This window comes from Nycticebus coucang, chromosome 9, assembly GCF_027406575.1.
Source record: "Nycticebus coucang isolate mNycCou1 chromosome 9, mNycCou1.pri, whole genome shotgun sequence".
NCBI lineage: Eukaryota > Metazoa > Chordata > Mammalia > Primates > Lorisidae > Nycticebus > Nycticebus coucang.
The window spans coordinates 128,944,797-128,958,073 of record NC_069788.1 but is presented as its reverse complement, the minus strand read 5'-3'; the positions used below and the strand labels follow the sequence as shown (position 1 = coordinate 128,958,073).

At 42.3% G+C, this 13,277-nt stretch overlaps 1 protein-coding gene across 1 annotated transcript in view; it reads left to right on the top strand.

The window, feature by feature from the left end:
• CCDC175 (coiled-coil domain containing 175) overlaps positions 1-13,277 on the top strand; it is a 77,031-nt gene that overhangs the window by 37,285 nt on the left and 26,469 nt on the right. The window contains exons 10-14 of the mRNA XM_053601879.1: positions 1,671-1,781; positions 5,242-5,313; positions 6,593-6,728; positions 7,597-7,728; positions 13,102-13,240. Coding sequence (XP_053457854.1) covers positions 1,671-1,781; positions 5,242-5,313; positions 6,593-6,728; positions 7,597-7,728; positions 13,102-13,240 — 590 coding nt within the window. The remainder of the gene's footprint in view (positions 1-1,670; positions 1,782-5,241; positions 5,314-6,592; positions 6,729-7,596; positions 7,729-13,101; positions 13,241-13,277) is intronic.

Genomic DNA, 13,277 nt, shown 5'->3' with positions numbered 1-13,277 from the left:
TAAACTATAAACTTCTTTAGGGCTTCTTACTCTCTCCAGTAAATTGAGACCAAAAAATAACTACTTTTTACTTCACCAGTCCACGCACTGGGTCAAGCACTTCACATTTTGTTTAATTTCTCCATTTGGTGAGGTAGGTATTATAATCCTCACTTTATGGCTGATGAAATGGAGCCTATCCACAGGTGAAGTTTCTTGGCTTTGAGATCACACTCCTAGTAAGAGGCAGAGCCAGTATGCAGAGTGGATCTGACTGACTCCACCTTTCCTGCTGGAATGTGGCGGATTGGTAAATTCACTGAGAGGGACTCCCCTACTCTGTGGGGTACGTCAGCCATTCTGTGGCATTTTGTTATGGCAGCCTGAGCTGGCTAAGACAAAACCCACCAATGATAATTAACTTTTTAGTGTTGTGGTTATTTTATGATTCCGAGCAATCACTAACTTAGTGTTGATCTGTAGAAAGTCTTTGCTTGGGCAGCGCCTGTGGCTCAAGGAGTAGGGCACCGGTCCCATATGCCGGCGGTGGTGGGTTCAAACCCAGCCCTGGCCAAAAACCACAAAAAAAAAAAAAAAAAAAAAGTAAACTTTGGGTGGCGCCTGTGGCTCAGTGAGTGGGGCGCCGGCCCCATATACGGAGGGTGGCAGGTTCAAACCCAGCCCTGGCTGAACTGCAACCAAAAAATAGCCAGTCCTAGTGGCAGGCGCCTGTAATCCCAGCTGCTGGGGAGGCTGAGGCAGGAGAATCGTGGAAAGCCCAAGAGCTAGGGGTTGCTGTGAGTCCTGTGACATCATGGCATCCTACTGAAGGCGGTAAAGTGAGACTCTGTCTCTACAAAAAGAAAAGAAAAAAGAAAAGTCTTTGCGGCGCCTGTGGCTCAGTTGGTAGGGTGCCGGCCCCATATACCGAGGGTGGTGGGTTCAAACCCAGCCCCGGCCAAACTGCAACAAAAAAAATAGCCGGGCGTTGTGGCGGGCGCCTGTAGTCCCAGCTACTCGGGAGGCTGAGCCAAGAGAATCGCTTAAGCCCAGGAGTTGGAGGTTGCTGTGAGCTGTGTGATGCCACGGCACTCTACCCGAGGGCGGTACAGTGAGACTCTACAAAAAAAAAAAAAAAAGAAAGAAAGTCTTTGCTTGCGGTTACCGTTCCAGTTAAGGTTCTTTCAGTGGCTTGAGAATTTCATAAATTTTCTGAAAATCTTAGGCATAAATTTAGAATTAGCAGCCACTACCAAAGAGGCTTTGTTTTTACTTTTACTAAGTTATTTGGTAAATAGTTTATGATCTGAACTCTCTGAGCTACTTTTTAAATTCTTATTTGTGGCTGGGTGGGGTAGCCCATAGCTATAATTCCAGTACTTTGGGAGGCCAAGGCAGGAGGATTGCTTAAAGCCAGGAGTTTAAGACCAGCCTGGAAACACAGCAAAACCCAGTTCTCTACCAAAAAATTTTGAAACTTAGCCAGCTGTGGCAGTTTGTCCCCAGATACCCTGAGCCCAGGAGTTTAAGGCTGTAGTGAACTATGATTGAGCCACTGGGCAATAGAGTATGACCCTGACCCTTAAAAAATAAGATAAATTTTTATTTCTGTTTGCACATTTTCTTCTGCTGAGGAATTAAAAATGATTATGTCAGTGTTCAACAAATGATAACTCTGCTTTTCATGATAGAAATCAGAAACAACAGACATTTATTGTTGAAAAAGAAAAATTACTATCAAAAAGGAAACTAGATATCAAAACTATGGAAGAAGGACTTATCACACTGAATGAACTTTATCGGTATGTTTGTCGCCTTTGAAATTTCTAATCTTTTCTCTGCATTTATTTTCTTACTAAATGATAAAACAGCATATTCTTACTAAATAATAAATAAAATAAATAAATCTATGTCAATTTCTAATATGCCAAAGAAAGAAAGTTTACAATTATCTTTTTCTGTTTCACAGTCTAGAAAAGTCATTTTCATTGAAAGGTGAGATGGGTGCTAAATTCTACAGAAGCTGTCAGACCAGAGGAACCCTCACCCCCTGTGATGTTAATTCTGCTATTCTAAATCAATTTCTTTTTCTTTTCTTTTTTTTTTTTTTGAGACAGTCTCACTCAGTCACCTTGAGGTTGAGAGTCATAGCTCACGGCAACCTCAAACTCTTGGGCTCAAGTGATCTTCTTACCTCAGTTCACCAAGTAGCTGGGACTATAGGCACCTGCCACAATGCTCAGATGGTGCCTGCCATGATGCTCACTCTTGCTCAGGATGGTCTTGAACTCGTGAGCTCAGGCAATACACCCTTCTTGGCCTCCCAGAGTGCTAGGATTACAGGCGTGAGCCAGCGTGCCCAGCCTCTAAATCACTTTCTTTTTCTGATTAAAAAAGTAATGCCTGTATCTAATTTTAAAATTCAAATATAGAAATACGTAACTCAGAGAGTGAAAGTTACCCTAGTCTTTCCGTCTCTCCACAGAGAGAATCAAACATATATTCATATGTATGTGTATATCAAAATTGGATTGTGCTCTCTTATAACTGGATTTTTTCCTCTTAAAATCATACCTGGCAGAATGATAAAACAAATAACATAAATGTTAACATTTGGAAAAGTTAGCGAAAGGTATATAGGAATTCTTTGTATTAATATTATTTTTTTCCATGTATCTGTTGCATTTGAAACTATTTCAAAATGAAGGAGAAAAATTATATATATGGAACATTTTTTCTCATTCTTTTCTCCAACCACATGTTATTCCTTTTACAGATTATACTATATTTTTTTTAAACAGCACTCTGTTGATGGACATTTGGGATTTTTTTCTGTTTCCTGTATTACAAACAAAATTTTTTTTTTTTTCAGACAGAATCTCAAGCTTTCACCCTAGGTAGAGGGCTGTGGCATCATAGCTCACAGCAACCTCCAACTCTTGGGCTCAAGCAATGCTCTTGCCTCAGTTTTTCTATTTTTCAGTAGAGTTGGGAATCTTGCTTTTGTTTAGACTGGTCTCGAACTCATGAGTTCAAGCAATCCACCTACCTCAGCCTCTCAGAGTGCTAGGATTACAGGCATGAGCCATAGCGCCCAGCCTATGAACAATTTTTAAAATTAACATCCCTTAACATATATTTGCTTACCTATGTGACTATTTCTTTGTAATAAAGTCCTAAAAGAGGAACTATGGGATCAAAGGAAGATGCATGTTTTAACTTTCATAATTATTGTCAAAATGTTTTACATAAATATTCTGCCAGCATACACTTCTAACACTAAGCATAAAGCAATTGATAGTTTAGTAGGCAGATGAGCAAGACGAACCCACCTGAAATGATTAATGAAGCAGGCATGACTCTGAAAAATAGAATGTGAATTAGAAAACACCACCAGAGACTGGTTGATGAAAGAAGCTGAAATCAAGGAATCCGTTTTGTTGTATAAAAATTTAAAACTTAAGGCTCGGCATCTGTAACTCAGCGGCTAGGGGGCCAGCCACATACACCAGAGCTGGCAGGTTCGAACACAGCCCAGGCCTGCCAAACAACAATAACGACTACAACCAAAAAATAGCCGGCAGCTGTGGCGTGCACGTATAGTCCCAGCTACTTGGGAGGCTGAGGCAAGAGAATCACTTAAGTCCAGGAGTTGGAGGTCGCTGTGAGCTGTGACACCCCGACACTCTACCCAGGGTAACATAGTAAGACTGCCTTAAAAAAAAAAAAAAAAATTCAAAACTTAAACTAGAGCCAGGCGCAGTGACTCACGCCTGTAATTCTCATTTGGGAGTTTGGGATCAGCCTGAGCAAGAGTGAGACCCTGTCTCTACTAAAAATAGAAAAATTAGCCGGGTGTTGGGGCAGGTGCCTGTAGTCCCAGCTACTCGGGAGGCTGAGCAAGAGGATCTCTTCAGCCTAAGAGTTGAGATTGTTGGGAGCTGTGATGATGCCGTGGCACTCTAGCCTGGGTGACAGAGTGAGACCCTTTCTGAACAAACAAACAAATCTGAAACTACACTTTAAAAGCAAGTCATATTTTTCTCATCAAATGGGGGAGAAACATGATTTGAATATAAGACAATGAAGATAAATGGTGAGGAAAATTTGAACATACACCAACAGAAATCTGGAATGTGACAGAAAGGAATAGTTGTCACTATGTTGTTAAATAATATATCTAGACATCGATTTCTCACTATGTCAGCTTCAGACAGAAAATTATGAACTACTTTTATGAAAGAGCAGGAAAATGGAATTGCATTGAGTCAGGTTTTATTTTTATTATGATAAGTGAAAATTTTATAATCATTTGTTACATCATTGCTCTGGAAACCTTAACGCCAAATTCATGGCCCAACATAGTTGTCCATTTAGGACTTTTAAAAATATTATGTTGCTTTCTTTTTAAGCTGGTTCAAGTTCTTTGTGTATTTTATTACATGTGTAAATATACAAAATCAGTAAGTTTGGGGAAAATTGTGAATAACTTAGAGGTTCAGGGGAAGATATTCGATTAATTTTGATAGGAAATTAAGAGCCCATTAATTTCATGTCGCTGTGTTTCTACTTTATTTAACAGTGTCTCACATTCCGAGTTCCACTTATGAATATTCCTAGCCTTCAAAACTTTATTTAATAGCATTGCAAATTGGAAGTTCATTTATGAGTATTCTTATCTTTCAAAAGATATAAAGCAGCATTTTACTTATTTGGCTTTCAACTCATTTCTGTGCACAAAGCATTTAATGGGAGGGGAGGGGAAGGAGAATAAAAATAGACTTCTATTGACCTTACCTGCTCTTGGGTCTGGTGTTTTCTTTCCCTTGGTGTCTTTGTGGACAGCGAGACTACTATGTCATAGCAGTCTTGACTCAGGGACTGCAGTTTTCCTCTGTCTTTGCGAGTCATGTCATCCCTTCCTTGATGAGTCTGCACCTCCACTTTGACAACCCCCATTTCTCCCTCTGCTGAACATTAACCTTCAGCAGCCTTTCCTTAACCGCCTCTACAGAGTCTCTTCTCCTCTTTCCTTGGCTGCCACCTCAACCCTTGCAAAATCATAGAATTGCCATTGCCTCTCATTCTCCCACTAAAGTCTTTTAGTTATTTCGTGAGGATTTTTGCGCCTTCTAATTAGACTATCACCTTATTCAGCATAAGAATTACACATAGTTTCTAATACAAACATTCTCTTATATGTATAAGAGAATGTATATTCTCCCACAAATACAAACTCCAATATATTTTTCTTGTTTTTAGAGCAACACAACAAGTATATCGGAAACAAATAAAAATGCTGGTGGAAAACCTGCAAAGAGAAACTCAGAGATGGTAAAAAAAAAAAGAAAAGTTTATTTATATTATCATAAATGTTATCTTAATGAACAAAGCAGAGTGCTTGTTGGTACTTAGAGCCCGAGGGAATGTTTTTCCTAAGTTAAATTGTGTGTGAGTTCTCTCAGACCTAGATGTGTTTGTTGGTTTGATTTTTCTGGCATTGAGCAGAACCAAGGTTTTCCATTTCAACTGAGTGAAGTCCCAAAGAGTAAAATTGCCAGCACCTTATGTTCATCCAGGCTTCTGTGTGAAGCAGCTGGTGGGCTGGAGAGTGCTAGAAGCCTGGGGAGGGCCAGGCTCTGCAGGTGGGCTGCTGTGCTGGGCCTGCCCTTCCTAGCTTTGCCACCAAGGCCAAGTTCTTTTTTTTTTCTTTTTATTTATTTATTTTTTTTTGTAGAGACGGAGTCTCACTTTATGGCCCTCGGTAGAGTGCCGTGGCCTCACACAGCTCACAGCAACCTCCAACTCCTGGGCTTAGGCAATTCTCTTGCCTCAGCCTCCCGAGTAGCTGGGACTACAGGTGCCCGCCACAACGCCTGGCTGTTTTTTGGCTGCAGTTTGGCCGGGGCCGGGTTTGAACCCGCCACCCTCGGTATATGGGGCCGGCGCCTTACCAACTAAGCCACAGGCGCCGCCCCCAAGGCCAAGTTCTTAATAATCTCTCTTCGCTGCCATCCCTGTAAAGTGGAGAATAAAAGTGGTAGCCACATTATAAAGTAGTCGTGAATACTAAAGAGAAGTTCCATGTAAAATACTGTATCTAAAAAACTCTTGTTACTACTTGGCTGTATTTATTATTGTTGTTATTAATGTTATTATGTATTTTGTAAGACTCAGTTGTGCATTTTTATCATTCTCCAAACATGTAGCTTTTTTATGTTATGATGAGAAAAAGTCAAGAGCCCAGAGGCCTGTGATCTCTTATCAGCACATTGGCAACTTAGGTGATTTCACTATTATTTCCGCCTGGACATCTTTTCCATCTGCCTCCACGCCTTCCCCATTTCTATCCTTTACCTGAAGGAGGCACCTGCCACATGTGCCTCTCCACGGTTCTGCTGGATGAGCGGGTGGAGCTTCCTACTCTGAAGGAACTCGCAGACACAGTTCAGGTTTTGTCTTTGTTTTTGTTTTTTTTTTCAGTTAATGTGCTTAGTCTGCAGTTGTAATAACACAATTTTGTGTAATCATAATCGGATTCATTTGCTTTCATTTTTTTTGTAGTAAATTGCCATGTCAATTTAATAGTAATTATTCTTGTTCTAATATCTAGTATGGTGAATCAGTGGAAACTAGCTTGTTTGAAAAAAAAGCATGACCGTTGGACAAGCAATATAAAGGCTGAAATAGATGCTATTATAGAAAATATTAGGAATGCAGAAATTAAACGAATGTCATTAATGAATGAGGTAAGGAAACCCGAGGAACTTAGAATTAGTCCTCTGCGTTGCATGTCAGGAATTCTCCTTTGTGATTTAATTAAATCTTATCTTATTAGAGGTGACATGCTGACTTCATATTTATAGTGAATTATTTAATTTTCTTAAGAAATGCATTCATTTGTTATACTAACTAGAGAGATTTATCAAATAAAGTAGGAATTCTCTCCAAAATATACTTTTGAAGCATGTAATTAGAAACCTTTTTAACCCAAACATCATTTATTTGGTACCTGTATGTACCCTCTGCCCCTCCCCCCATCTCCCATTCCTACCATTGCTCATGTCATTGACAGATATTGTTTGGAAGACATTATTCTTAGTAAAGCATCACAAGAATGGAGAAGCATGAATCCTATGTACTCAATTTTGATACGAGGACAATTAATGACAATTAAGGTCACAGTGGGGGTGGGGGAAGGGGAGAGCAGAGAGAGAAAGAAGGAGGGAGGGGTGGAGCAAGATTTAGAGCAGAGAGAGGGAAGGAGGGAGTGGGGTGGCGTCTTGGTGTATGACACAACTTTTGGGGGCAAGATAGGATTGCAAGAGGGACTTTACCTCACAAATGAAATCAGTGTAACCTGGTTTATTGTACCCTCAATGAATCCCCAACAATAAATTAAAAAAAATTATAATAAACAGAATATATGTAAAATGAATATAAATAAGTTTTTTAAAAGAAAAAAATAATAATTTCTGGAAGGAAAAATGATCCTAATTTGTGGTCACAGAGAAATCATGGAGAAAGTCTCATACAAAGAGATATCCATTTATGTGGCTGTTTGAAAATGTCAGACTGCTCACTGCAAGAAAAAAATAACAAATCGTTTTTCTCTAGAGTACTGTGAGAACAAAGGAGATTGAAGAATTCATGGCACAAATTGAAAAACTTAGCACAGAATTAAAAGAAAAGGAGGAGGAATTTGTTGTCAAAGAAAAAAAATTAATACAAGAGATAAGCAAGTATGAGGTAAATTTTATTTTTGGATGACCATATTGAGGCAGGGGGAATAATATTTCATGCCATTCTAATTGTAAAACAAATGCAAATGTAAACCAAATCTTTCCATATAAACAGGCTACAATTTCATTCTGAACCTTTCTTTTTCTCTTCCTGGAGAAGTAATAAATCAATAAGGAATGTGTTTTCAGTTATATATATATATACACGTACAGAGAGGGTGACAAAAATGTGCACACATTTTAAGAAAGGAAAAAATGGATTAAAATTGTAATAGTCATTATAGACCCATAATAAAAGATGAACACAAGTTACATTGAGCACCTCTTATAACTGCAGAAGTTAAACGTGACTGGAGTGTGTGTGTGTGTGTGTGTGTGCATGTCACGCTTCATATTACGTACAACTGCTGCCAATAGCCTTGGAGACAGGTGGGGCTTCACAGGAAGCCATTTGGAGCCGGCGCAGGAATAGCTGGGGAGAGTAACAAGGGGCAGAGAAGATTAACAAACTCCATCTCAGAAACCCTCCCCCAAACTCGGGTGTCATACTGACTTGGTAACTGCCAAACACCAACCTGAGATGGAGAGCACATGGTTGCTGGGGCAGGCGGAGAGCAAAGGCCCTGCCAGCACCCAGAGGTGCCAGGCCTGTGGAAACACAGCCGGAAACACAACTTTTTGAGGCACCAACATTTCCATAAATGGTAAGAGCATGTTTCTCAGAGGCAGCCATTGGTGGAGAAACTGAGGACAGAGGTGGTAGTATGATGGTGGACGCGCTCCTGAACTGGACGAGGTCTGGAAAGGAAGATGAGATCTTGGCTACACCGAAGAGGGCCTTTATCTAAAGGAAACAGCCTCTTGCAGCAGCAAGAAAGTAGGGAACCCTTACATTTCCAAGTTTAGAATCTTACCTGACCTGGACCCCCTCCCACTGCCACAGCCCAAGGAGACCCTTTGCAGATATCTGGCAAATATCTTTTTTTTTTTTTTTTTTGCAGATATCTAATTCATATTAGAAAGAGAGTGACCTCTTTCTAATATGAATTAAAAAGTGGAAGCAGACACATCTTTCATACAAAAATACCCAAAGAGAAAGAAGTGAAAAGGTGAACAAAACTTTACAACAAAACGAACGCTCAGGAAAAATTATGGTGTGGAACACATAAAAACAGAGATTAGACATTCCTTTAATGAACTTTTTAAAGTAATTCAATAGAGATGAGAAGGAAGATTGTCAATGTGGAAATAGAGGAACTCAAGGAAGAGATATCAGAAAATAGGAAAAGGTGAAACGGAAACAGACATCACTCAGGGAAGAGAGGAGACGGAATCACGACAATATCAGTAGAGGGGGTGAGGCGTCAGGCGGGAAGCATTTATTCCAGGGTGCCCGGAGGTGCTTCCAGATGCTGAAGGCTCTAGCCACCCCTCTGGAGTCTGTGTTGTGGGGGGGTGGAGAATGAAAATAACCAGTACTGGGTGGTGGTAGACACTGTCTGTAGAGAAAGTCAAGCAGGGAAGTGGGACAGGATGGGCATGTGTGATACAGCCACGCGCCACCGTGACAGGGCCGTCCGAGGGGCCCAGCCCTGCAGGTGCGGGGAGCTGAGCAGGTGTCTTCAGGGCAACTCCAGGCGGAAGGCAGGCGAGGCCTGCAGGTCCTGAGGCAGGACTGTGGGTCTGAGGAGGAACAAGGGAATACCAGAGATGACAGGGCGTCACCTTCTGGAGGCAGACGCTGAGGTAGCATCAGGCGCGCAAAGTTGATTAGGGAGTAGTATCTGTGAAAGGACAGGCTGGGAAAAGCTGTCGGGCCAAACTGTCACCTGACAAACTCTCTGTCGGGAGTTCAGGACAAGGTTTGCCCTTAGAAGAGCCCTCCCCTGGGCATGGTGGCTGCCCTGTCCCACCTCCTCACTCAGTCAGTGAGTGGGGGCCATCCTCCAGGGGAGCGTGAAGGACCCCATCCCTGGGGGTATCAGCTAAACTCACTCTTGAATGACAACTGAGTCCACCCCAGCTCTGCCACACGCTTCCAGGCCAGTGTAAGTCTGGAAGTCTGTGGCTGTGTCTGGGTCAGGAAGCCACTGGTGGGATCTGAGTAGAGGGCTGGAATAACGGAACTTTTGCTAAAATAGGACCACTCTAGCTGCTAGGTTGAGTAGAATTTGGTAAAGCGAAGCATGGATGCAGAGACCAATTGAGAAGTGAAAGGCGTAACCCAAGTGAGAAATGAAGGCAGCTTGAATATGAGTGGCAATTAAGGAGGTGGTGAGAGGGTGCTGCTGGTCAGCTGCTCGGACATCTTTTGATTATAACGCTGGTGCTGTTTACTTCACACTCACTGGCGAAACAATGGGGCGATCCCCTTGAGTCATGAATGCCATAAGGAGTAAGGGTCCAATATAATATTGTGTTCAAGCTTACAAAGCAATGAAGCAAGATGAGTGAAATGGAAGTATGAGATTTTGCAGGGGAGACTATTGGTAGATTTCCAAAAACTCAAGCAAACCAACAGGAAAACCCACTACACACAGGCCTCCAGCCTGTGCGCCGCTCACCAGGCTGCGCACTGGCTGCAAGGCTGTGCCCATTCATACCGAATTCACACAAAGACAGGGACCCGGGGCAGCCTGGGCACCATGGGCCCTTGGTAATCACCACCAATTACCCTGGGTACATTGGAATCCCATGTCTGCCTTTGGTTCAGTGGCACGAGGAGTCTGAAATGGAGAGGGAGCAAGCTCAGCCTCTGGTTTGTGGGACCTCTCTTCTCTTACTGTTGGTAAGATCTCTCCACCAGCAGCCCAAAGCCACAGGAGACAAAAGCAAAATCATTAGGCTTACTACTGAGAAGTCCCACAGAATCACTGGGTTCTGTGACCCATAACTCCTATGGGAAATGGCTCTGTTAGTCACAGGCTCAGAACAGACACTGCCCAGCGTTGAGAGGTACTGTCTCAGGCAGTGCTGTAACTGATTTTTCCATAGCCTTGGCTCGGATCCCCAGGGCCCCTCCACTCTGATTCTCCTGTCAAGGCTTGCCAGAGATTTTGTACATCCGTTCTAGCCTAGTTCAGATGCCTGGAGCATTAATGGATCTCCTGGATCTTGCAGCCCTGTGCCTGGCAGGATTTGATCAGAGAAGTGGAGCCACCAGGAAAAGGGTTTCTTATTGTTAAGACTTGACCTTCTATGCCTTAAACAGTCTAGTGCAGCTGTCAGCTTCACAACTGGGGCTGGGGCCTGAACTCAGCAGGGCAGGCCCCTGGGAAGGAGATACAAGCAGGAGTGAATGAAAGCAAGGACTAACTGGGACCCACGAGCATGGACTGGACGGGACCTGCATCGGCCTCTCTCCCTTCCCAGGTACCAACTTCAGGGAGGTAGGGGCCTACAGCAGGGGCTGGAGCCCTGCCCTAAACATGCACGTGTCTCAGGGATCAGAGATGCTGAGGAAGGATCTGGAAGGGTCTGAAGAAGGTGCTGGCTAACTGGCTGCTCTGCTCCAAAGACCTGAGTTTGCAGACAAGCAAGGATTTGCCCAAGCAACACCGCACCTGTACCCCACACCTGCATTTAGAGCATAATGCAAGAGACTTACTGTCCTCAAGGAGATGTGGATGAATCAATGCCCTCACACACCTGCATGAATCCCCAAGCTGCTCTTTCTTAGAGAGCACAGGATGGATAATCAAGTTTTCTGACCTGCTCAGTCTTATGGTCTAGAGAAATGTACTCCTGCTTCTGTACTATGGTATTTTAAATTATGGTGTTTTTTAAAATACATTTTTGTCTTCTGAATTTTTCTGTAAGGATTGTAATGGCAGTTTGGGAAGGGCCCAGTCAAGCCAGAATATCAATGTATTGGTTAAGGTACCAGAAAGTTGCTCTATCAAAGCTGTCAAAACACGGGGAACATCAGAAAGATGTGTAAAAGGTTAACAACCTTCTCTCCTCCTTTATTGGGAAACTGACTTTGGGTTTACCTTCTGGACCTTCCCTTAGTAGCCTGGAAAAGATGGAATATCAACTATATTATCAAGCAGCATTGCTTGTATCACAGTGATTCCCACCAGAATAATCTGTTGGAAATCATGGTATTGGGCTTCCTGGCCTTGGTGACACTTTTAAGTGGATATGTCCCATTTGGGAATCTGAAAGGCATGTCTAAGAGGTCTTCGTTCCTATTTCAACATGAGACTTCTAAACCAGGGAGGCGATGGGGGCTTCCTAGATGGATCTCTTTCTCTTGCATATGAATTATTGTTTTGATGGGTCCAAAGGAAACCAGACTCTGGTCTCTCTGTTGTGAAGCTGCCTCCCAGTGCAGAAGTATGCCCAGCATTTCCCTGCTAGAATGCAGTGTTTCCTTCACATTATGTGTTTGTTCAATTGGAATAAAAATAAAAACTAAAAGGAAAAGATTTTATGAGCAAACTGGGCCATGATCAAATATTGTAAGTCTGAGTATCTAGAAGAGACATTTGCTCCTCTCACCTGGTACAGGCCATCTCAAGGCTGGTGGGATCCTCAGCATGAGGCTGGCCTCTCCAGGACAAGTGGTGGCTCCCATTCTCATCCTCTTCCAGCCAGGGGAAAGACAAAAGGACCAGGAGAGCACACCGCCACTCCTGTTGTAGGTGCAGGTCCCCAAAGAAGCAAACACAACCTCTATTCACCAACTGACGGGTCACACCCACCTGGTTGAAACTCAGGAAGTCATATCCTTGGTTGAAACTCAGGAGCTCTGATATTAAAGAAGCAGAGAAAGGATATTAAAAAGTCAGCAGCAGTCTCTGCCATAGTCACCATTCTAAATCTCTCCTGATCTGCTGAAAGAGGTCCAACTATCGTTTCCTTTGAAACTAAATAAAACCTGAGTTTGAACAAGAAATCAATCATCTTCAGGGTTTGCTTGGGACACGTTTTACCCATTTATTGTAGCATTATATCCAATTATTTCTACCGTCTCCCCATTTCTCTTTTATATCCACTTTTCTTAGAACTTGTGTATCCCGCTTTATGCCCCCTTCCCTTTTTACAAAATATGACCAAAAGAAATTTTCTCAACTATGTTCTTGAGCTATGTACAGGGTAGCATTAATAGAAATACAGCAATGGAGATACAGAACTGAAAAGATGTTTAGGGAGCCAATTGAGTCTAATCTCCCTATTTTGTAGATTGCCAAAGACTTGGTAAGTCAGCCCACAAATATTTATTAAGCAATTGGTATTAGCCGGATCCCTCCCATGCACCTCAGTTTAGGAGACCAAGGCAGACAGAACTCTCTCCCTCAAAAAAGCTTCTATTCTTTAAATTGTCACATGAATTCTATAAAATTATACTTCTCAATTAGTTTTCTTTTCTTTAAAGAAAATATATGTTAAGGAAGCACAAATTTACAAAGAAAAGGAAGATGAACTAGAAGAGTATCTTCCACAACTTCAGGAGGCGGAAGAAACATACAGAGAAAAAAAGAGAAGGTTGAAAGAGCTCAGTGGTATTGTTGCAGGTATGTAAGTAACCTCAGTCCCAGGTAAGGATGTCAC